The 23334-nt window shown below is 39.0% G+C and overlaps 2 protein-coding genes across 2 annotated transcripts in view; one reads left to right on the top strand and one right to left on the bottom strand.

Annotated features, from left to right (window-relative positions):
• The window catches only part of brinp3b (bone morphogenetic protein/retinoic acid inducible neural-specific 3b), a 19863-nt gene extending 10312 nt beyond the window's left edge, over nucleotides 1-9551 (top strand). Inside the window, exons 4-7 of the mRNA XM_083540743.1 lie at nucleotides 3709-3814; nucleotides 4423-4659; nucleotides 5867-6089; nucleotides 8161-9551. Coding sequence (XP_083396869.1) covers nucleotides 3709-3814; nucleotides 4423-4659; nucleotides 5867-6089; nucleotides 8161-9301 — 1707 coding nt within the window. The 3' untranslated portion in view covers nucleotides 9302-9551. The remainder of the gene's footprint in view (nucleotides 1-3708; nucleotides 3815-4422; nucleotides 4660-5866; nucleotides 6090-8160) is intronic.
• asip2b (agouti signaling protein, nonagouti homolog (mouse) 2b) overlaps nucleotides 1-23334 on the bottom strand; it is a 217644-nt gene that overhangs the window by 30331 nt on the left and 163979 nt on the right. The gene's annotated exons all lie outside the window — the stretch shown is intronic.

Here is a 23334-nt window from a genome sequence, read left to right as displayed (position 1 = left end):
TGCTTATTTGTTTGTTTGTTTGTTTGTTTACGATAATGTCGATTTATTTATTTACACTTCAATTATATTACAGTTGCATTATTTGTTTACTGGGCATTTATGTTACAATTGTAATTTATGAAATTGTTTGTTTGTTTATCTATCTATCTATCTATCTATCTATCTATCTATCTATCTATCTATCTATCTATCTATCTATCTATCTATCTATCTATCTATCTATCTATCTATCTTTCTTTGTTGATTTATTGTGTTGATTTATTGTGTTGAAACAGTGCTTATTTATTGGTTTGTTTGTTTAGATGAATGTTGATTTGTTTATTTACTGTAGATTCATATTACATTTGTACTATTTATTTATTCACTTATTTATTCGATATTTCTGTTTATTCACTGTGAGTTTAACGTTTCTTTTACGCTGTTTGTTTGTTTGTTTTGTTTGTGTGTATTTCAGTTTGTGGGTTTAACGATGACTTTGCACTATTTATTTGTTTGTTTCTACATTTTGGTGATGAGAATTAAATCAGGGCTGGTGGTATCGGGGGGAACGGCAGGATTCGCCCCCACGTCCACTTGTGAGCGTGAGCGAAGACACGCCCCCTTCCGCTTCAAAGTCACGCCTCTATAACCAAAGCCGTTTCTCAAAGCGCTCGAAACCCGAGTGATTTAAAAGCAAAGAATGTCTGTCTTTTTTTTTGTTCTTTTTGACTCGAGTAAGGATTTACTCCCTGATATTTCAGGGTGTTAATGAGAACAAAACAGCAGCGCCACCATCAGCCAATGACCATTGATCATAATGACGGACGATCCTGGTTCATCCTCTCCTTTCTGATGAGTAATTCCGCTCAAGTTCAGAAAAAAAAAACACATTTTTTACATTTCTTTACCTCAGCGATCAGACTCCGCCTGGCCGTACTGCGGTGTCAATCAGAACCGCACATGCTAGCCGCACAATGAGCCTCGTACAGTATGAGCTATAAGATAGTTCCGTCTTTGCCGCAAGATAAAAGGAGAAGAAATGAAGGAGTAATAAGAAATGTTTATTATTGATTATAATACAAGAATATTAAAAAAATCCTGCGAAGCTAAGACACCTGAGGACGCTTATGCTAGCTGTGATTAGCTCACTGGTTCCTATATGGTTTCATGCAGCACCAGTGAAGAGAATCCACCTGAGATTTGGACTGGTTCCAGGTTCCACCTTGAACGTGCTGTTTACCCTGTTCCTTTTGACCGAACATATCATTACAACTGATATATATAATCAATTTTACCTTTCACTTGAACTACGAGAGCCGAAACTGGTCCAGAATGACAATGCAGCTGTGAACAAAGCCAGATTCATGAAGATCTGCTTTACATGGAGCCCTGACCTCAACCCTTGGGAAACGAATTGGAATGCTAACATCACCCCAGGCCTCACCTCACCTACATCAAAAACTGCCTTTGTGGATGAAACAAATCTTCACAAGGACCCTAAACATCTAGTGGAACATCTTCCCAGAAGAGTGGAGTTTATTGGAACACCAAATTGGGATGTGGAAAACCCAGCAGCCATATACCCCCTGTCTACCTCCACTTTCTTGGGTTCATTGGACAGAAGAACTCCAGGAACTGGAAGGCATCACCATTGTGGTGACCTTTGAGACTGTGAGACACTGAGGTGAAACTGTGGTGTCTTTTGTCCGATTTCGACTAAATATATAGTTTCTTTTCAGTTGGAGTAACTTTTACTTGAGGAGAAATAAATCACACTTCACAGAGAATTTAAATCAGTGTAACTGCGAGATTTAATTCTCCATATAAAAGCTTGCGAGGCACAAATAAACATCTATATTTTGTAAATGATGTCTGGAATTTTAATGTGCATTTGCATGTCCCTTGTTAGCATGCCAAGGACTGCAGTGTGCATATTGGTGTGTGTGTGTGTGTGTGTGTGTGTGTGTGTGTGTGTGTGTGTGTGTGTGTGTGTGTGTGTGTGTGTGTGTGTGTGTGTGTGTGTGTGTGTGTTTTGGTTCTGGTTCACCTCGTAGCAGTAAACACGAATGTTTTTCCCCCCAAACTATCGTTTTTTTTTATCGTTTTGTTTATCATCTCATTTCTTCTTAACCTTCAGAATGTTATAAATATATTAATTTATTTATTTGGTTGTTTGATTTGTTTCCCCTTACAGTTTTTTTTGTGTCCTTCATTTTTCCCTCCCCAAATAATGAATGTTTTTGTTTATGATACTTTCTTGTCTTGCCCTTTTTTTTTGCATTCGCAGAATTATATTTATTATATTTATTTATATAAAAAAATATTTTGCAGAATTTCCTGATTTTTTTTTTTTTCATTTATTACTTATGTTATTTATGAGGTTCATCTATCTAACGTTTTCTTAGTTTCAAAATGAACAAAATGTTTTCCATCATTTTCTGCACAATCTGTTTATTTATTTATAATTAATTAATTTATGTATTTGTTATTTAATTACTTACTTTGTTTACCTTTCCACCACTCCTTTTTTTTTTTTTCTTGAAAAATCATTATTTGTTTTATTAATTATCCTGGTTTTTTTTTCAGCTTTTAAAATTTAAATTATTTTATTTCTTTTTTTTCCCCTGCTCCCAATTGTTTTTTTATTTGTTAATAAAAAATACAAATAAAAAAGATTTATATATTGTTAGTGTGTTGATAATTGTTTCACCTTAAATTTTCTCTAAATGAAAAAGAATTCTTGTCTGTCCAATTTTTTTATAGATATTTTTTGGTGTATATATTATCATGTGCATTCTTACCCTTTTTTTTTTTTCCACTGTTTCCAAAATTATTTATTTATTTATTTATTTATTTCCTTATTTATTTAGCCCCCCCAATGACAGCTTTTTGTTTTCAATTTTTATAATTTTATTCTATGTATTAATTAGAATGTCAATGTATAACCTTCTTTATATAATCTATAACCTGTGATTATTTATTTATTTATCTATTTATTATAATTAATGTTAATTATTAGTGTTGTTATTATTATCCTATAATATAAGGTGGATGAGTTTGGGGATCCTGGGGTCATAGCAGGAGTGATTTGTGATAGAAGAGTATCTGTGAGAGTGAAAGGGAAAGTTTATAGGACTGTGGTGAGACCTGAGATGTTGTATGGTTTAGAGACAGTGGCACTGAGTAAAAGACAGGAGGTGGAGCTGGAGGTAGCAGAGCTGAAGATGTTGAGGTTTTCGTTTGGAGTGACGACGATGGACAGGATTGAAATTAGTTTATTAGAGGGACAGCGCATGTAGGACGTTTTGGAGACAAGGTGAGAGAGGTGAGATTGAGATATTTTGGACATTTGCAGAGGAGGGACATGAGGTATATCAGTAGGAGAATGCTGAGGATGGAGCCACCAGGAAGGAGAAAAAGTGGAAGGCCAAGGAGGAGGTTAATGGATGTGGTGAGGGAAGACATGCAGGTAGTTGGATTGAAAGATGCAGATGTAAAGGACAGGGGGGTCTAGAGACGGATGATCTGCTGTGGCGCCCCCTAATGGGAGCAGCCAAAAGAAGAAGATTATTATTATGTTTTTTTTATAATGACACAAGGAGCAACAGGCCTATATTTCTTTTTGCATCTGCGATATTTGTGTAACTATATTTTTGTTATTGAACATAAGTGTACTGTGTATGTATCTCTCTAATATAGAGTCTGAAAACTCATGTGTGTGACCTTCAGGTGACTGAGACGAGGACCGGCCCGCTCGGCTGTAGCAACTACGACAACCTCGACTCCGTCAGCTCAGTCCTGGCTCACAGCCCCGAGAACCGAATCCAGCTCCAAGGTACAGCACCTGACCTTCTACAGTATAATGATATCTTACCGTTAACAGGTAAGACGTGACATGTGAGGTCATCATTTTCGATGCCAACATGTCTGTGTGAACACTTCATCAGTTACTGAGCTACTTAATGAGCTAGCGTAAACGTTTGCCGTGTTTGCCGTCTCCAACATGACGCTGGAATCTTATAATTAAATTTTAAAACCAGGCTAAATCCCAAAATGACTTCCTGTTTGGCAAACAGCTTCTGTCTAATCAGATTTGAGAATTTAACCTCATTATGGTGAGAATATTTCAAATCCACCATTTTAGATTGGGCATGTTGTTTTCTTTGGTGGGAGCCCAGAAATGTATTTTGGTAAAATTGCTAATGATTTGTGTCTGTGCTAGACTACCTTAATTGGCGTATAAAGAATGTATTTCTACGCTAGTCCAACGCTAGCATACTTCATGAAGACAACACAATGACTAGTTATAATAAATAAGCCAATACTTTTGTCTGAGCTGCTGGTACAGAAAGTGCTCAAACCAATCAGGGTAAAGAATTTAACAGAATTCAGAATTCAAAAAACTATGTCACCAATCACTTGATTTTTGTTCATGTTCAACAGGCCTCCAGGTGCTTTTGCCAGAGTACCTCAGGAGCCGGTTTGTCCAGGCGGCTCTGAGTTACATCAGCTGCAACAGCGAAGGGCGCTTCACATGCCGCGACAACGACTGCTGGTGTCAGTGTAGCGAAGGGCACCCAAAGTGCAACTGCCCCCACGCCAGCCTCCGGGCACAGCACGCCAACCTGGAGCACGCTAACCAAGCCTGGAAGCAAACCAACCTGGAGTTCGAGCAATCAGGTGCCTCACTTCGTGTTTATTCGGTCGCAAAGTTTTTGTGTCTTAGTCTTGTTTTGTCGAGCAGAAGAACCGACTGGAGATTAAATTACCGGTCAGTGGAGCCAAGATTCAGTTTCTCCTTTGGATGGGATACAGCTTTTTTATACTTTTCTGAATTCTGACCCCGTTCCACATTTAGTCCTCATTTGCTGCTGTAATGACCTCCACTCTTCCTTCTGGGAAGATGTTCCACTAGATTTTGTGGAGATTAATGGGAGTTTCTCCTTTGGATGGGATACAGCTTTTTTATACTTTTCTGAATTCTGACCCCGTTCCACATTTAGTCCTCATTTGCTGCTGTAATGACCTCCACTCTTCCTTCTGGGAAGATGTTCCACTAGATTTTGTGGAGATTAATGGGATTTTATTCAGCCACAAGGGTGTAAAGTCAGGTACTGATGTAGGTGAGGTGAGTAGGCCTAGGGTGCAGTCAAAGCTCTATAGCAAATCAGAACCGCAAATGGTTGGAAAGGTCAGGTGTCCCAGTAGTTTGGGTCCAGTAGTGTATTCTAGACATTAGTGTTACATTTTTTCAAAACTTTTGGCACCCACAGATCCTCATGTGGGAATGAATCATGGAAAAAAAAATTGGCACACATAGAAATAAAAGAAGACAAATGTTCTTTCTTTATATTAGAAACCACACAATGGCACTGAATATAAGCAGAAACCAGAAGTACTTCCGCTTGCACCGTATTTATGCTGAACAGCTTCAACTTCTGAAATTGTAATATTCATTTTATTTTCATTAGCAGTCCAAGTCAGGGAAAACAAATAATACACCCAGAAAAGTAGTATAGGAAAAAGAATCGGTATCAATTTGTTTGCGGTGCCATTTTCCTTGCATCTTGTTCCTCTCGGCTTCTGGAGCAATAATTCAATCCGGGATGCGGAACGTTGTCTTGCTGACTCTTATGTTTCTGTGAGATCTAATGTGTTTGAACTGACTGTAAACAAAGCTTCATTTTATTTTATTTCGGATTTTCTATTTTATCAGCTAGCATACCCAACACACACACACACACACACACACACACACACACACACACACACACACACACACACCTGTTTCATTCTGACCATGTCTTTCCATTAATATAGAACATGTAATGAAGAATAAAGATAAAGCTCGATATCACACATTTGACATGTACGTTGTCGTGTGTAGATGAGTTCCAGGCATTCATGGTCCGGCTGTTGACGCACGCCGCCCTGAATTCATCGTCGGTGTGGCACGAATGGCGGAGCGATGTGCCGCTGCAAAAGCGCTACAGGAAGTTGGAGAGCGATGCCGGATTCCTCGTCAGCAAAGCGCAAGAAAGCGCCGCTAAACTCTTCAGCCTGGGACGAAGGTGCCGCTCACGGCCCCAAATCATCCTGCCAAGGGAAAGGTAACAACAACAACAAAAAAATAATAATAATAATAGTATGATTTTGATGCTGTTCTGCTTACAATCTCTGAGGAAAAAGGATTTGATTTAATAATGTTTAAAAACAAGACACATGAAAAATACAAAATACAAAAATATAACATAATATTTGATCCGCTATAAGAAATGGGGTTATAGCTACTTCTAGACTCCTGGCTAATACACTAGCTTTGTCCTTAGACTGCACTCCAGGCCTCTTCACCTCACCTACATCAATACCCGACTTCACTAACACCATTGTGACTAAATGAATCTCACACAAATCTCCACAAAATCTAGTGGAACATCTTCCCAGAAGAGTGGAAAGTATTATAACAGCAAATGATAACTAAATGTAGAATGGGATGTTCAAAAAACACATACCGATCTTATGCTCTGGTGTCCAAAAACCTACAACCTAAACCTAAAGACTGAACAGACATCAGCAGAAAATATTGTATCAACTCGAATCCCAAATGACTTCCTGGTTTCCTGCAAATGAATTCCGTCTGACCAATCAGATTTAAGAAACATACACCACTGCATTCGTATGTTTTTTTGTGAGGGGGAGAAACAAAAAAAACAACAACTTGGTCATGCTAAGCAATCAAGCTGATTGTTAGCATCTTTCTGACACCCCCTCAAAAAAATGTTGATGTTGTGGGAGGAAAAAAAAACCCTCTCCTTACAGTCTTTTTTGTGCCCTAGTAACACACACTTTCGAAGAATGAGCACACATCAGCAAGTACGCATTTGTAAAGCTACGCCGGAATGGAGGGTCAGGGTCTACGTTTATGGACTCCGGGTCGACGTTGGCGTCCGTAATTGCGCTTGTTTAGTCATTTAGTTGTTTCGTGGTGTAATTATGCAAAATGGGCGCGACTGGGAAGTTTTTTCATTGCCGGCCTCGACATCCAAACAGTTTTTCCTCAAGGTAGGGCATTAACCTCGACGCCAATTAGCCATCTTGTGAAGCTTAATGGATGGGACAGAACGTTCCGCCAGCATTCCACCATAAAAAGGAATCATTATAATCATTCGACTAACACGATTAGGGTTTAAAAGCATGTGGCTCCAAATTCCAGATGGTTGCTCTCATGTGTGCCAGCAAAGTTTTTATAATCAACATGTTGAAGTTGCTGTTGTTGTGTTACATAACAGTATTAGTCCGAATTGTGACACTACAACGTTTGGCAGAAGTCTCAAATCTGATTGGTCTAAAGGTTTGTTATATATAATATATTTTATATATAAGTAGCAGTCCACATGACCTTAGACTATTGATAAACTAATAAGAAAAACACATAGATACACCTAAACAAGTTGTCTGTCTGAAGACAGTTAGTTACGGTTACTGTACAGAGGTAAAGTCCAGAATATTTTGCATTAGACTTCAAGCCATCCCTTTGTTGATTGTTTCCTATAACAAAGAAAAAGTCAATAATCCCTTGCAAGTGTATGTCTTTTTTCCCACGTCAGCCAAGTTGCTACTTTTACTTTTACTTTTGCATTTAACTGCAATAAACTTTGATAAATCTCCTACAAAACCAAACCCAATAATCCTCTAATCAAGGACCATAATCGTAGATGAACGTCTGAGGCTTTAAAAAATAAACGTGTGCTGATTCTTTTTTTCCATTTGGGTTCAAAAAACTTGTTTGCACTCTGCTGTTCTCAGACAAACAAGTACCTGTGGTTTCTATATGAAATGAAAAAGCTTTCTTGGTTGTAAACTCAGGCCTTTGGACCCTACTGTGCATTTGAGCACTAATGACCGTAATATGTTATTCCACCTCATACCGCAACCTTTAAAGCTATTAGTAGGCACTAGTGGGCTTTTGAAAATTGTGCTGCCTTTTTTTTGCCCTTTAATGCAAGGCTATTATTGCCCCTCCTGAAGGCAAATCCGTCCACTTGCCATCTATTAAGGATCGAGTCATTTGTTACCGCATTATGTTTCGGGCTGCAATTTGCTTGTGCGCAATGATAATAGTTGTTTATTGCTTGTTTTCTTGTTGTACTCTTCCACTTGTTGGTTTCATTTTATCTCCAGGCATCTTGGTTACTGGCTGCAACATGCCCTTTCTCTACTGTACTGCGGTGAAGCTGAGTCAACAGGGATCTACTCGGAGGTGACACGTAGCTGTGTGTGCCCGGGTGGCCATCTGTCCTGCCAGGGTTCCATCCCCTGCTCAGTGGGCAGCGGAGGCCGCTGCGCATCCTGCTCTACAGAAAACCGAACCCGCTGCTCAAGCTGCAACAGCGGCTTTGCGTTGAGCCACGGACTGTGCCGTCCGGCGGCCCCGAGTCCCACCAAGCAGTACCTCAGCACTGAGACAGAGATGCATGACTCAGAACTGCGTGATCTCCTGGAGCAGCGCGACAGCCACCTAACCATATCCGGCGTCTTTGTGAGCAGTGATGTGAAACTTAACACCTGGTTTGTACCTTCACTGAGAAAACGGATGCTCTTGACACTTAAGAGCAATAAATCTAAGTCAAGTCGAGTTCACATGCTGCTAGGGATTTTGGCGCAAATTTGCGTGACGAAGAACTCGACCCTGGAACCGACCCTCTCGGTTTCGGTGAACCCGTTCGGCGGGAGTCACTCAGAGAGCTGGACGATGCCGATGAACCAAAATGGGTACCCCGACTGGGAGAAAACGAGGTTAGACTCCCCGATGGACTGCTACAACTGGACTTTAATGTTGGGGAACCGCTGGAAGAGCTTCTTCGAGACGGTCCATTTCTATTTGAGGAGCCGAATCCAGGGGAATTCTCCCCCTGGAGGACTGGACGGGAATGCTCAAGCCAACGAGACAGCAGGTGAGTCGGAAACGGCGAATCAAAATGCCTCACAGAACGCTGGCTACATGAAAATGACTAAGATTCAGCTATTCGGATACAGTGTGAACTTTGACCCAGAAGCCATTCGAGATTTGATCCTGCAGCTGGACTATCCATACACGCACGGATCTCAGGACTCGGCACTGCAGGAGTTGATGGAAATTCGATACCGAGTTAATCGTTTATCTCCTGCCGGACCAATGCCTCTGGATCTTTTCTCGTGTCTCCTTAGGCACCGACTGAAACTCTCAACTTCAGAGGTTTCACGAATTCTGGCCGCGCTGCAGTCTTTCGGCGCCAAACATCGATATTACACTGAGTACGAAGTGGTCAAACTTTGTAGCTAAGAAGTAACATTCGGATCTGATCTTTCTGTTTGTTTTTGATGAAATGTTGATAGTCTGAAGTTTTTTTTCCTGTCTAGTTTTCTAAAGGCAGAATTGTCGACTGGGGTGTTTGATATAGACCGTTTTACTCTTCATAGACATATTTGTATTCGATGTCCGACATGGATGCAAGATGTTTTACCTGAACGTAAACGTGTTTTCCTGAATGATGTTCTGAGGAGTAAATAAAAGGGTATAATCTTGTTTTAAAGTGCCTTACATGGTTTAGAAAGACTTCAGCGAGCGCCGCCCTTGTTGGTATGTGAAGCCGCGTTGCTTTTTCCACCGTTTCCTACAATCAAAAATACAGACACGAAAACATTCTTAACGATTTGCTTAATTATTTCATTTTCTCTGCACGGTAGGCCACAGCTGTAGCGACACACACACACACACACACACACTATGATTGCTTTTTGAAAATTCTCATTGTGCTCTTGGAATTGTTTAGACGGAATATTCAGTCAAGAGACGAAGCAGCGACTCTTCATTTGATAAGTAGCTGCCAGTCGTTGAGATTTGGCGAGTCAGCTGTTTTGGACGTGACTAGTTTAGCTTGACTCGGCATGTAGCCATTTCAAATCAAAATGAGATAAAAAAAAATCTCAAATGGTCGAGTCGGTGATGAGAGCTGTTTCTCACTAGTGTTGCTTATCAGACTGTACGAACATGATTCACATGTCACACCGCAGGATCCTAGTTGCCATAATGTCAGGCTGTATGTAAGTCAAAAACCGACGCACACAAAAAAATACTTGTCCAAATTTTTACGTCATCAATCCGTGACACCTTCAGACCCTAACAGTAACTAACAGCTAACAGTAGCTAGCAGCAAACAAACCAATCTGTAGCGTTCACGTTGTTCATGACATGACTGGATAATAAAAACATCCTACAAACACTCCTTTTCCATCCATAAGTTTCTCTTCTTGCTGTACTGTCCACCTGACTCAATTCGACCTTTTCCCTGAGGTGGTTTGAAGTCGCGCTAATTGGGTCATCAGGGTCGGCGCTCCTATTGGTTCATGGTTTAATGATCGTACGAGACGTCATTGCAGAAAAAGAGTCTGGAATTTTCTTACATTGGCAGAATGTCATCTGGAAAAAATTATCGCGAAACTTATTAATCGTCTGTCAAACTAGCGATCAAAGACTACAGATTTTAGCCTATGATTATAGCAATCATTCAGGATGTTGAAAATTTGTCCCAGACGACCAAATCGTGGCCAAAATTGCACAGTGGATTAAGGAGTTAAAAGAATCAGAACAATCTTGTTTAATGGCCATTCTTTCGAATATGGATAGATTTTCTTGCTGCTCTCTACAAATACCACTCGCACTCGGTATTCACTCCGTACCCGCAGGCGATGTTGTGTTCACAGCTGCTGCTTTCTGTCACTTTTTCGGTCCACTTAATCAATCAGCAAGCCTTAGTGCTTAATCTCGCAGCGTCTCTGAGCGCTGCGGTATGCAGAATCGCCTCTTGCCTTGCACCTCTAGTTCAGATCCATGGCCTGTTGAGCATACATTTGTTGTTCTTCATTTCAAAGCAAACAGAAGTGAGCACAGGTTCCACAAGATCTACCAGACTAGAGACCGATCAGCAGGGGTGCCAATATTTACAGTTAGCCTACAGTGTTTATCAATGTTGATGCTGTTTATAGTGAGAAGGAGGAGCCACTTCACTAAAGAAGAATGAATGTGCTATAGGTAACTTTTACAATTTTATAAAAGTGGGGGTGGGGTATGTAAATGTGAGCAGGGTAGCATTTTTCTAAATGCAAAACCAGTTTGTGCAGGTTAAAAACAAAATGCGACCATGAAATGGTTAGTTCATTCCTCCACCACCATGCTTCACATTTTTGTTTTACATGTTTTTTCCTGTTTTCCAGTTTTTTTGTTTTATATGTTAATTTTACCTTCAACGCAACACACTTTTATTCACGACATCCTTTTGTTTAATCAGATATAAAAAAAATTACATATATTAAATTCATATATAAAAATAGATTTCATTTTTATATTTTTTTATTTTTAAACATAAACATTTGTTTTAAATCCACCAATTAAAGCCGTCCGTGTGGAAAACATGTGGTGTCCTGATGATGATAAATATGAAACCCCATACTTACTTTAAAAAAAATTTTTACAAGCTGCCCTGTCATCTAAAAAATGTGAAAGGCTTGTCTGTTTGACCAACTGGCTTAGTGCAAAGAAAGAGAATTAATGTTCACCTGGTATTTCTATGTTCTTTTTTTTCATGTGTCTAATGACCTTTGAAACATCTAATTTTCATGCTCTGTGTTGAGTACGGTTTTACTTATAATAAACGTACATTTGCGTAAAGCATACTTATTTGTCCATGCCCATGTTGATTAGAGTATTAAAAACAAACAAAAAAAAAAGTATATTGAAGTAAATTTAGAACAGATAAATATGTGATCTTAGGTTGGGATTAATTACGAGTTAATTTATGGAGGACTGAGCAGTGCAGTGGTAGAGGATGGGAGAATTAGTGGTACAGTGGTAAATGATGGAGGATTAGTGGTGCAGTGGTAGAGGAAGGAGGGATTAGTGGTGCAGTGTTAGAGGATGGAGGGATTAGTGGTGCAGTGGTAAAGAAAGGAGGGATTAGTGGTGCAGTGGTAAAAAAAAGGAGGGATTAGTGGTGCAGTGGTAAAGAAAGGAGGGATTAGTGGTGCCGTGGTAGATGAAGGAGGGATTAGTGGTGCAGTGGTAGAGGATGGAGGGATTAGTGGTGAGGTGGTGGAGGATGGAGGGATAAGTGGTACAGTGGTAGAGGACTGAGGAATCAGTCTTGGTGTGGTAGAGGATTGATAGGGCATGGTGTAGTAGAAGAGGGAATGAAGGAATGAGTGGAGCAATGCTGGGTGAGATAAGTGCTGTATGGTATAGGGTTTTTGGTCCTTATTTGGCTTTAAACGTGAGAATCTGTGTTTTGAATTTGATGCAACAGCTACAGGAACCCATTTGAGGGAGCGCAGTGTTGCGACGTGGAAAAACAGAATCAGTTGCAGAGGTTGATTATCCTTCAACCAAACCTCACCCTTCATTATATAAAAAGTTTAACAATTTAATGAGCGTAGCAGAATTTGTACCAGACTGGCATCCAATATTCGCAACTTGAAATAACTAGGTGGTTTTAGTTAATGTGAAAACCTCGATATTTTGGATGAGAAAGAAATCTAAATGCTAATCCTTCTTCTTAAATCCGCAAGTATACACAAAGCAGTGTTTAACAACAGGCAAAAAAGCCTAGAGTCGATAATCATGTCGTAAAAAATAAAAGCGCTGGCAAGAAAGAAAAGGCTGGCACTCAAGCGAAGCGCCCTGAAAACGTGAAAGGCTTCAACACAATGCGTCTCATCACTGGTTAGTGAGCAACCCAGGGTGCTGTACAAAGGGTTTTGTTAATGAAGAGTTGGACGACCGAGACGCTAAAAGCCTCGGCGATCGATGTAAACAGGATGGAGGGTGGAATAATGTGTATTTCTCCGTTGTTGTTGTTGTTGTTTTTAAGCCCCTTTGTCATTTCAGTGCATGCAGAGCACATTTCAGGGAATTCCTAAGAATACACAGATGAAGTTGTAGCTGTAGCTGGGCCAGGAGCTGATTGGTTATATGACACACAACTAGATTTAGAGCTATTATATCACCTGTTGCTTAGAAGGTACCGGAATAAAAAGAGCGTGCTTTGAAATCAAAACAGTATTTCAAAGACCTGAACAACATCCTGAAGGCCAAAACAGAGTCTTGTAAAACCAAAACTCCATCTATCAGTATCCCAAAGACCTAAAAAACATCCTAAAAGGCAAACCATTCTTATAAAACAGAAACACTGTCCTAAAGACCAAAACAGTGTCTCATGAAATCAAACAGCATTCTGTTAAATAAACAAAACAAAAACAGCGTCCTAAAGACCAAATCCGCACCCTAGACACCCGATAACCAAACAAGCACCCCGATGACCAAATTCAAGTCTGGGAGACATAAACAGTGTCCTAAAGACTAAAACATCACCTTGGACACTCAAAAACAGTGTCCTGATGACCAAATCAGCACCCTGGACACCGGAAAACTGTGTCCTAACAACCAAACCAGCACCCTGATGACCAAATTTGGGTCTGGGAGACATAAACAGTGTCCTAAAGATTAAAACATCACCTTGGACACTCAAAAACAGTGTCCTGATGACCACAACAGCACCCTGATTTGCAGAGAAGTGTTCTGTAGAACAAAAACCAAAAAGGACCAAAACAGTGTCCCAAAGAATGAAGACCAAAAAACACACCAAAAAAAACCAAACATTGTCCTGAAAACAGTTAAAGAATTCTGCAGTCCAAAAACAGCATCCCAAACAACATCCTGAAGATCCAAGGAGTGTGCTGAAGCTTAATGGGGTGCCCCAAAGCCCATCCTGATGACCAAGGGTCTTTTATGACATGTCCATTGGCCATAACACAGAGTTATTTAAATCGTTTTTAATTTTTTTTAATTTTTTAGCTTTAGGTTTATGTCTCCCTTCAAACAAATTCTATCTTCAAGTTCATGGACTGAATGTATGATTAATGCTGGGTTTTTTTTTTTTCCGCCTACACCATGCTTTAATCTGGTACCGAACCTGGAATATTCCACTTTAGGTAGCAGCTGTCAATCAAGTCTCGCTCAAAAATATGCAAGGTACATGCTGAGGTACACGCCTACGCGGGGCTAAAAACCAGAAGTCAAATAGAGAAAGGGTCTGTAAACACTTTTTTTGAGGGGGGGTATGAATTTTTTTTTAATTGACCTTCTTTGTTTTTGTTTGATATAATTTTGCATTACATAGTTCATATTAATCAGAGAATAACACCAGGCTTTATGAGAGGCACTTCAGACACTCGCAAGCACTCACACACTTCAAGGACTACGAGTCCTTGAAATGGAATGAAATGAAATGGAGCGAGGTGGCGTCGCACTGCTGCCATGTTCAAAAGAAACATGCTTCAGGTGCCACTGGGCAAATTGAGACAAAGCCTTTTAAGTTACCTCTGTCACCTTTACACTTCAGAGGCAGACGTAAAATGAAAGACTAAATGTCAGGCCTGCATTTAAAAATAAAAAAATGGGGGGCTTTCATGAAACACCACACTGACGTGAACCTTTCAGACCTGCCATAAGTTACGGGAATTGTAAGTCACCAAGACAAAAGGCTAGCAAACGTTTATTCTTAAGGCTAAAAAAATATATATTTTTTGTTTCTAATAACACAAAAAAATATAAATGACCACGAAAATGACAAACATTTTATTTGTCCATGAATTACACAAAACATCCACCTGGCTCTCCTTATAAATACCATCCATACCCACTTTGTATTTTATTCCAGAAAACCAGGATGCGAAGACTTTCATGAGGTGGAAAACCTACTAATATAATATATATTTAAATCTAATATGAGATCAAGTGACAGACAGACAGACAGACAGACAGATAGACAGATAGACAGATAGATAGATAGATAGATAGATAGATAGATAGATAGATAGATAGATAGATAGATAGATAGATAGTATACAGAATATACAGAAGATTTAAGGATCATGTGGTGGAAAACCTACTAATTAATATAAAGCGTCTCCAACAGACATCCGAGTCCCTGTCGCTATGGAAACAACAAAGTATTTCTTCAAAATTCGAATACGATAGAAATGAATATGTGGGATTAGATCATTAAAGCACACTTCATGCCACCGTACACTTGATTCGATATTACAGAACAGTAAATCATCTATACAAGATATAGACAAAATTTGTCTTGTTTTCGTATTAGTCGCCATTTGCTGTAATAATACCCCCCACTCTTCTGGGAAGATGTTCTACACGACTTTGGAGTGTGATTGACTTGACTTTCAGCATTCACATTCATCCCAATGGTGTTCAATAGGGTCGAGGTCCGCGCTCTAGACAGTCAACCAACGATAATTCGCGGCTCGGAAAATTTGCGGGCTCGTTTGGAACCCAACAGCAAGTTGCGGATTATCTTAAAATTTGCGCAAATCCGCAGAATGTTCAGGAACGTTAGGAATAACATTTTAAACTATGTTTTTGCTAACAAATTTCATAAAAAGTTTGTAAACACATTGTTGAATTAAAGTGACGTAATGTCTAGATGAATTCACTGAGGTACCATTCTAAGTTCTTGGTTCTAAGTCCACTGAGGGGGACCACTGTAGCAGGCCATTCGGGGAAAATAGTTTGTGGGACAGATATGATCCAGATTTAATATGACACACTTAAAAAATTTTCCTGGTTTTAAAATCTGAAATCTTGAGTGTGTAGAATGGGATGTTCAAAAAGCACATTTTATGTTCTGCTGTTCACAAACGTTTGTCTATATAGTGTAATTATATTGGCAGGTGCCAGTGGACTTGCTGAAGGAGACTAAATAGAATAAAACAGACACAACAAAGTGGATTACAAGAGAAAACAAAATCTATAATAAGTAGCAAGCATACAAAACAATTACCTGAGGAATGAGCAAAGAACAGTTTTAGACACATTGACAAACAAGAGAGAGCGAGAGAGAGAGAGAGAGAGAGAGAGAGAGAGAGAGAGAGAGAGAGAGAGAGAGAGAGAGAGAGAGAGAGAGAGGGAAAAAGAGACAAAGAGAGTAAGAGAGAGAGGGAGAATGATTACAGAATTATAAATAATAAATGAAATGATTTTTAAAGATGGATAAAATTAACAAATTAGAGTAAAACCTTTCCAAAAATTAAGGATAATTTATTTTTAACGCAACATAAATTAAATAGGAATAAAAAATACAGGAGAATTATAGATTTTTTTAACATTATTAGGATCAACATAAATAAATGTAATGTAAAAAGAAAAATCATAGGAATATAATTTAAAAAAATGATAAGGAATACTTAATAAAAAAGATATGAAAAAAATATCAATAAAAAAAGTTAATTAAAATCTTTTTTATGCAATTTAAGTTAAAAACCTTTTTATATTTTATTATTTGGGAATACATTTTTTAAGTGTATTAAATAGTGAAGTATAAAGAATAAATGAGATTTAAAAAATGTTTAAAATTAAATAAATATTTGAATAAAACATTAAATGCAGAATAATAAATAATTATTTATAAAAAAAATTCAATGATGAATGATTTTATGTACAGGTACATTTACATTTACGACTTACAACCGAGTAGTTGAGGGGTTTAAGGACCTTGGTCAGGGGCCAAGCAGGAGCAGTTTGGTGGTGCTGAGATTTGAACTTGTGATCTTCAAATCCTTATATAAAGAGCTCCCACCTCCCCATAGGTAGAGATGTTTTTTGCTCTGAACATCACATCACAGCATGGTTCTAGAGGCATTTTGCTAAAATAAGCAAGAGAAAGCAGTAGAGCATCCAAGCGTTCGAGGTTCTACAGAGAAACGATCCCAGTGCAGCTGCAGCCTCGGGGGAAGAATTGTCAGCGAGGAGTGTGAGGGGGGTTATGTTTGGTGGTGCGAGAGGGTTGATCGGAGTTTATGAACACCCCCATTAAAGAAATAACACAACATAAATCAGTCATTGACAAATTCGTGCCCAAAGGACACAAGTCCAAACAGGCGTGCAATTAAGACTGGTGCAGAAACAACAGAAAAACTCTCAGGTTCCACATCAGCACTTTCAACAACCCGTCTTCCAGGAGGGCTTTATTTCAGAAGTGCGAGCTAAACAATGTATTATCTCAGAGAAACCCAGGAGGAGGTAAAAATGGTGCTGCGAAAGCAACAAAGGAAGGAAGGAAAAGCAAGATAGCTAGACAGAGAGACAGAACACCAGATAGATAGATAGATAGATAGATAGATAGATAGATAGATGGATGGATGGATGGATGGATGGATGGATGGATGGATGGATGGATGGATGGATGGATGGATGGATGGATAGATAGATAGATAGATAGATAGATAGATAGATAGATAGATAGATAGATAGATAGATAGATAGATAGATAGATAGATAGAAAGAAACGACAACAAAACCCGGTTGACCCATCAGACCAGAATGAAGGTCTGTGCAGAGTTTGCTAGCATGAGATCTCTGGACAAGAAGCCTATTAGATAGAACGATCTCTGAAGATGAAGAAGGTCTCAACAAAGAACAGTCAGTCCATTAGACTGGATTTTGAAAAATTTGAACATCAAAAAAACCGAAGAGCTTCTGCAGTTCCTCCGCTTGACTAGCGGGCTGCCAAGGCATCGAGTCCGGGATTAGTGCAAGCCTGATCCGGTTAAATAGACCGATGGAGTAATAAAGCTCTGCCGCATTGCATCTTATCACATGGCTCTCTATAGATAGTCCTTAATCCCGCCGGCTCGTAGAGCACCATGCTCATTTATACTCTTAAACTCTGGCTGCTAATTAGCGACACTACATCATCCTTGAAGCTTGTCGCTATGGAAACAACATTTAACCCCGAGACTAGTGTAAATCTTTGAGTTGTGGAGGAATTCCAAGGAGGCTCGCGAGGTTCGATTCGAGGGGGTTGAAGCCTGCTAGCATTAGACGTGAGGGTTTCTGTAGATCCTGAACGATTAAGGGATCGGATTATTTTTCCAAAAATCAAGTTTGAAAGTTGGAAAAAAATGTAATTAGGAGGAAATCAGAGAAGAATTCTTGTTTTTAATTAACTTCTCTTAATCTTTCTTTTTTTCTCGCTATCCCCCTATCATACTCCTTCTCTCTCTCTCACTTTCTTAATCTCTCTGTGGTTCACTCTCTCTTGCTGTAATTCTCTTTCTCTCTCTCTCTCTCTCTCTCACTCTCTCCCTTTCTCTCTCTCTTTCCCTCTCTCTCACTTGATATCCCTATCACTTTTTTTTCTTTCTCTCTCTTAGTCATATTGTTGCTCTCACGGTCTCTCTCTCTTCCTCACTTTATCTTTCTCTCTTTCTCTCAGACTTTTTATCACTCTCTTTCTCTCTCACTCTTCTCTCATTTTATAACTTTCTTTGTTTCTCTCTTACTCTACTTCTCTTTCTTTCTCACATTCTCTCTCTCTCTCTCTCTCTCTCTCTCTCTCTCTCTCTCTGTCTCCGTGTCTCTATCTTTCTCACTTTATCTCTCTCTCTCCCTCTCTCTCAGTCTTTCTAACACTCTATCTCACTCTAATACTCTCTCTCTATTACTCTCTTTCTTTCTATCTTGTTCTATTTTTCTCTTTCTCTTTATCACTCTATTTTACTCTTGTTCTAATTTTCTCACTGTCTCTTTCTCACTCTATCTCTCTTTTACTTACCCAATCTTCCTCATTCTTTCTCTCTCTCTCATTTCTCACTTCCACGGTTTCTTTACATTTATATCTTTAAACATTTCGAGAGATTTTTATTCCACACAAAAGCAGTGAAAATGTTATAAATCCAAATGTAGATAAAAAAAAAAGAATCTAATAAGCTCATGAACTATTTTCTATTCTCTTCTTTCTTTCAGGTCATCGTGTCATACAATGCTTTTATTTTTAAAATATTATAGAGTGGATTTGATTAGATTTAAATAGACACGGTGTTTCTTGTCGGGCGTAAGGTTTTTGCATTGATTTCGCCCCGACGCTCCGAGTGCCACATGCTAATTTGTCAAAGCACCAATTACGGCTAATCGCTATCCAGCCTGTCAGAGCTTTCCCACAAACCCTGTCATATTAATTTCCTGTCTCACTGATTCATCATCTGAGTCTTTGTATCGCTGAGTCATGCTCTCGTTCCGTTCCTTTTCTCGGAAAACCACAGCAAAGCTACATGGTCGAAAATTATTGGGATATCTGACTTTTCAGGCCACATCTGGTTCTTCTCCAAACTGTTACGGAGACGGAGGCACACAATTGTTCTGGTGTCTTTGGATGTGGTAGCATGAAATTTTCCCTTCATTTAGGGTGGGAGATCTGAACCGGTTCCAGTGTGATGATGCCCCTGTGAACAAAGCCACCTCCATGAATAAAAAGAAAGAAAGAAAGAAAGTAAGAAAGAAAGAAAGAAAGAAAGAAAGAAAGAAAGAAAGAAAGAAAGAAAGAAAGAAAGAAAGAAAGAAAGAAAGAAAGAAAGAAAGAAAGGCAAAGGGCAGATAGAAAAAAAAGAAAAAAGCTAGACAGACAGACAGACAGACAGACAGACAGACAGACAGACAGACAGACAGACAGACAGACAGACAGACAGACAGATGACTTTACTACCACCCTTTTGGCTGAAAGATATCTCCACAAGGACACTCCAAAATCTAGTGGAACATCTTCCCAGAAGAGTGGAGGTTAATATACTGGACTGGGATTTTCAAAAAGAAACCAAAACCCCCCCACAAAAAAGATCTGTATTCAAGCTGCATCCTCACACTGAAGCGTCCATTTTTTTCTTCGCTGTAAGCGTTTTTTTCCAGATGGAGACGAAAGGATGAAAGCCGGATCGGTGACACACTTGAAGATGAAAGCGACGTCGCGGGCTCACGCTCCACATATTATTCACGGTTCAGGTGTGCACCATAAACCTCATCCTCCATTCCTCCATTCCATACTTCCTCTTTCTCTCGATGGCTCTCTTGATAACCCCTTAACAAGATTGTCTCTGGCCTCCGGACGCTTCCGGCAGACAAATTGAGACGGATCGTATTCGATCGTATACCAATTCCAAGTCGACCACCTTCAATCCGCGGTTTAATAACCACGAATGGTTTAGAATTTAACACAATGCTCACATACAAAAGAGTTTTTAAAACAGAAGTGTTTATATATTTATATATATATATATATATATATATATATATATATATATATATATATATTTTTTTTTTTTTTTTTAAAGACCTTTTAAATTTTAATTCAAAAATGGATATAACTAAAAAAAAAAAAAAAAGATTCATATCCAGAGTCAAAATCAAAACACTTAATTCAGGATGTAGTTCAGTTTAATTTTGGCATTCAAATTTCAAACAAGTGTTGAATGAAATGTTAGTTTATGAGCATGGATTTGAATCAAATTACTTGTGAGGATTTGGAATGCTCACAAATGAGATCTGACTCTTCCAACTAACTGCCTCTGGCTCAGGCCGTCTAATCCTGCCATCTTGGGCAAAAGTGTCTGAACCCATTTGCCCTAATCTAATCTTAAATAACAGCTTTACACACTCTTGGCATCCGGACAGTTTGTTTCTTCAAATGTTTAGCTGAAATACTTTGCCATGCCTCTTCTAAAACTTGCCAAAGGTGTTCTTTACTAGATTACATTTTTTGTGGTCTAGTTCATCCCAGAGCAGCTCAAAAGGATTTTAGGTGTGGTGACTGGGCAGGCTATTCCATGATAGATATCACTCCAGATGACTGTTTTACCAGAGCTTGGTGGTCAGTTCCAATGAACCACAGTCCAGATGAAATTGCATGGTGGAACGGTTCCCATGTTGGTTCCGTTCTTCTGGAATAAGTTTCCAACTTTCCTTGCTCCAAAACTACCCCAAACCATAAGCTTCCACCTCCATGTTTGACTGTGAGGGTGAGGAAATCTGCAAACATCTCTCCTGTTCTCCAACTTATACAGAGACAAATTGTCCAAGACAAGGACATAGACTAGGTGTTTCCAAACTATTGACTGGCTCTGTTCCAATCAAAAACGAATACCGGCTATGTTGGTATCAATCAAATCTATTTTGCAATCGGAAACTCAATTATGTGCAGAGTGTATGTAGGGCAGGACCTGCTCAGATTTATTCAACTCATAAAGTCAAGCAAAGAAAAAAGACATGATTTGCTGTGGCTTTTGTTTTCTTGTCTCTTTTTATTCGCAATATGTTGAGACAAAGAGCGTCGTTAATATTCTCGACTGGCGCTGCATGGAAACAACAGAGCCAGATAACTGATTTGCTGCCAGATCTTCTTGCTGGATGGAGGTGTGAGTGTGAGTGTGTGTGTGTTTGTGTAGTTCAGACATTAATTCTTTCATATAGCACAAAAAATTTAAATACTTCTCACGACACAACAACTGCTTTGTTAAATCCTTCATTCTGATTGGTCAGAAGGCATTCATTCATTTTCCATCACAGCAGCTAGAAATAAATTGATGGCTAGAATAGAGTCTTTATATTTATACCAGGATTCCGGCCAGGGGAAAGTCTTCATGCCAAATACGAGCTTATATACAATATTTACAACAACAAAACTAAGCTGGTATATTTTAGTACAGCTTGTAACACACCCTTGTTGACTTCCTCGAGGTGAATTTCCGTCAGCAGCCTCTATACTTCAGACCTGGCACATGCCCAGGACTCTCCTGGCAAAAGCTTATTGGAGATGTTCCAGATTTGGAAGAAAAACGTCAGAGTTAAAAAAAAAAAAACGGGGATGTCTATAAATAAAGGTTGGATCTATTCATTATTAATGTATATTTGATCAGGAATTCATAATTCAGAACAACATTAGTATTATTATTATTATTATTATTATTATCATTAATAATAATTACAGCTCTGAAAAAGTGTTGAAATCGACCCCATTGCGACTGCATAAAAACAAAGCCCCCTGGAAGGAAAAATTTATGTAATTTCTTACAAATTGAAACATTTTTAGACAATTATTTTTTTAACAGTCATATATTTCTGCCATCATTAGACCTTTCAAGGATCCCACGAGCCTAAACAAAAGTGCAAGCAGCTCCCAAAGCGAGTCCATCAAAGTCCGGGTTCAGAGCAGATATGAGGCAAAGAATCACCCAAGTGGATAAAATGGAGCTGGAGAAAGAGAACGAATGAGGGAATTAAGAATAATGAACAATCAGGAGAGAGAGAATGAAGAGAAAGAGCAAGATGGAATGATGAAGGAAGAAATTGAGATAGGAAAATGATTGGGAGAACAACAGAGAGGGAGAAAAACAGACAGAGGGGTAAAGTGAGAGAAAGAGGAGGGACATAGAGTGAGAAATGAAGAAAGAACGAGAAAGATAGAAGAGTAGAGTGATAGGGAGAGAGAAGGGTAGAGTGACTAAACAAGATAGAGAGGGATAAAGAGAGAGAGAGATGGGATTAGAATGATAGAGTGTGAGAGGATGATAGAGAAAGAACAAGAATGATGTAATTAGAATGCAAGAGAGAGAGAGAGAGAGAGAGAGAGAGAGAGAGAGAGAGAGAGAAAAAGAGATGAAATAAGAAAGAAAAGGAGAGATGTATTAGAGATAGTGATACAGAGAGTGACTGAAAGAAAGAAAGAAAGAAAGAAAGAAAGAAAGAAAGAAAGAAAGAAAGAAAGAAAGAAAGAAAGAAAGAAAGAAAGAAAGAAAGAAAGAAAGAAAGAAAGAGAGTGATTGGGGATGGATTAAGAATGAGAGAGGGGAATATGAAAGAGAGTGATAGAGTAACTAAGGGAGAAAAAGAGTGAAAGAGAAGTTAAGGAAGTGCAAAAATATGAAAGAGTGAGGATAGGCGAAAGTGATAAAGAGACAAAATTAGGAGTGAGAAAAAGGGAGATTGAATGAGACAGAGAGTATGTAGAGAGAGAGAAAGAGAGATATTCTTTGGGCTACTGTGGCCAGAATTTTACTTCTTTGACCTTGTACACAAAGCACTACATTTGGCATAAACCCAACAACGTGCAGGACCCTGAGGATGCCAAGTGCCCCCACAGTGAGACATGGTGGTGGGGATGTCATGTTGTTGGGATGCTTTTTTTGGCAGCAGGGGCAAGGAACTTGGTCAGGGTTAAGAGCAAATCTTTGGCCAATACAATCATTTTGGAATGAATTCGAAGCCACTTTGTTGCAAAAAAAAGGAAAGACTTTATTGGAATTTTTAGTTGGCAGAGAATATCCAGAAGCAGCCAATCGATTAACATGAAGGGGGGGGGTCAATACTTATAAATACTACAATATGGGGTAAATACTGCTATGCAAAGGTCCATGGATGTCTTCCCAAGAATCTTGAACATCTCATTCCACATTTATTCCCCATTTGCTGCTGTATGAACC

This window comes from Silurus aristotelis (genome assembly GCF_946808225.1).
Source record: "Silurus aristotelis genome assembly, chromosome: 5".
Taxonomy (NCBI): domain Eukaryota; kingdom Metazoa; phylum Chordata; class Actinopteri; order Siluriformes; family Siluridae; genus Silurus; species Silurus aristotelis.
The sequence above is the reverse complement of the archived record's forward strand: the minus strand, read 5'-3'. Positions and strand labels throughout refer to the sequence as shown.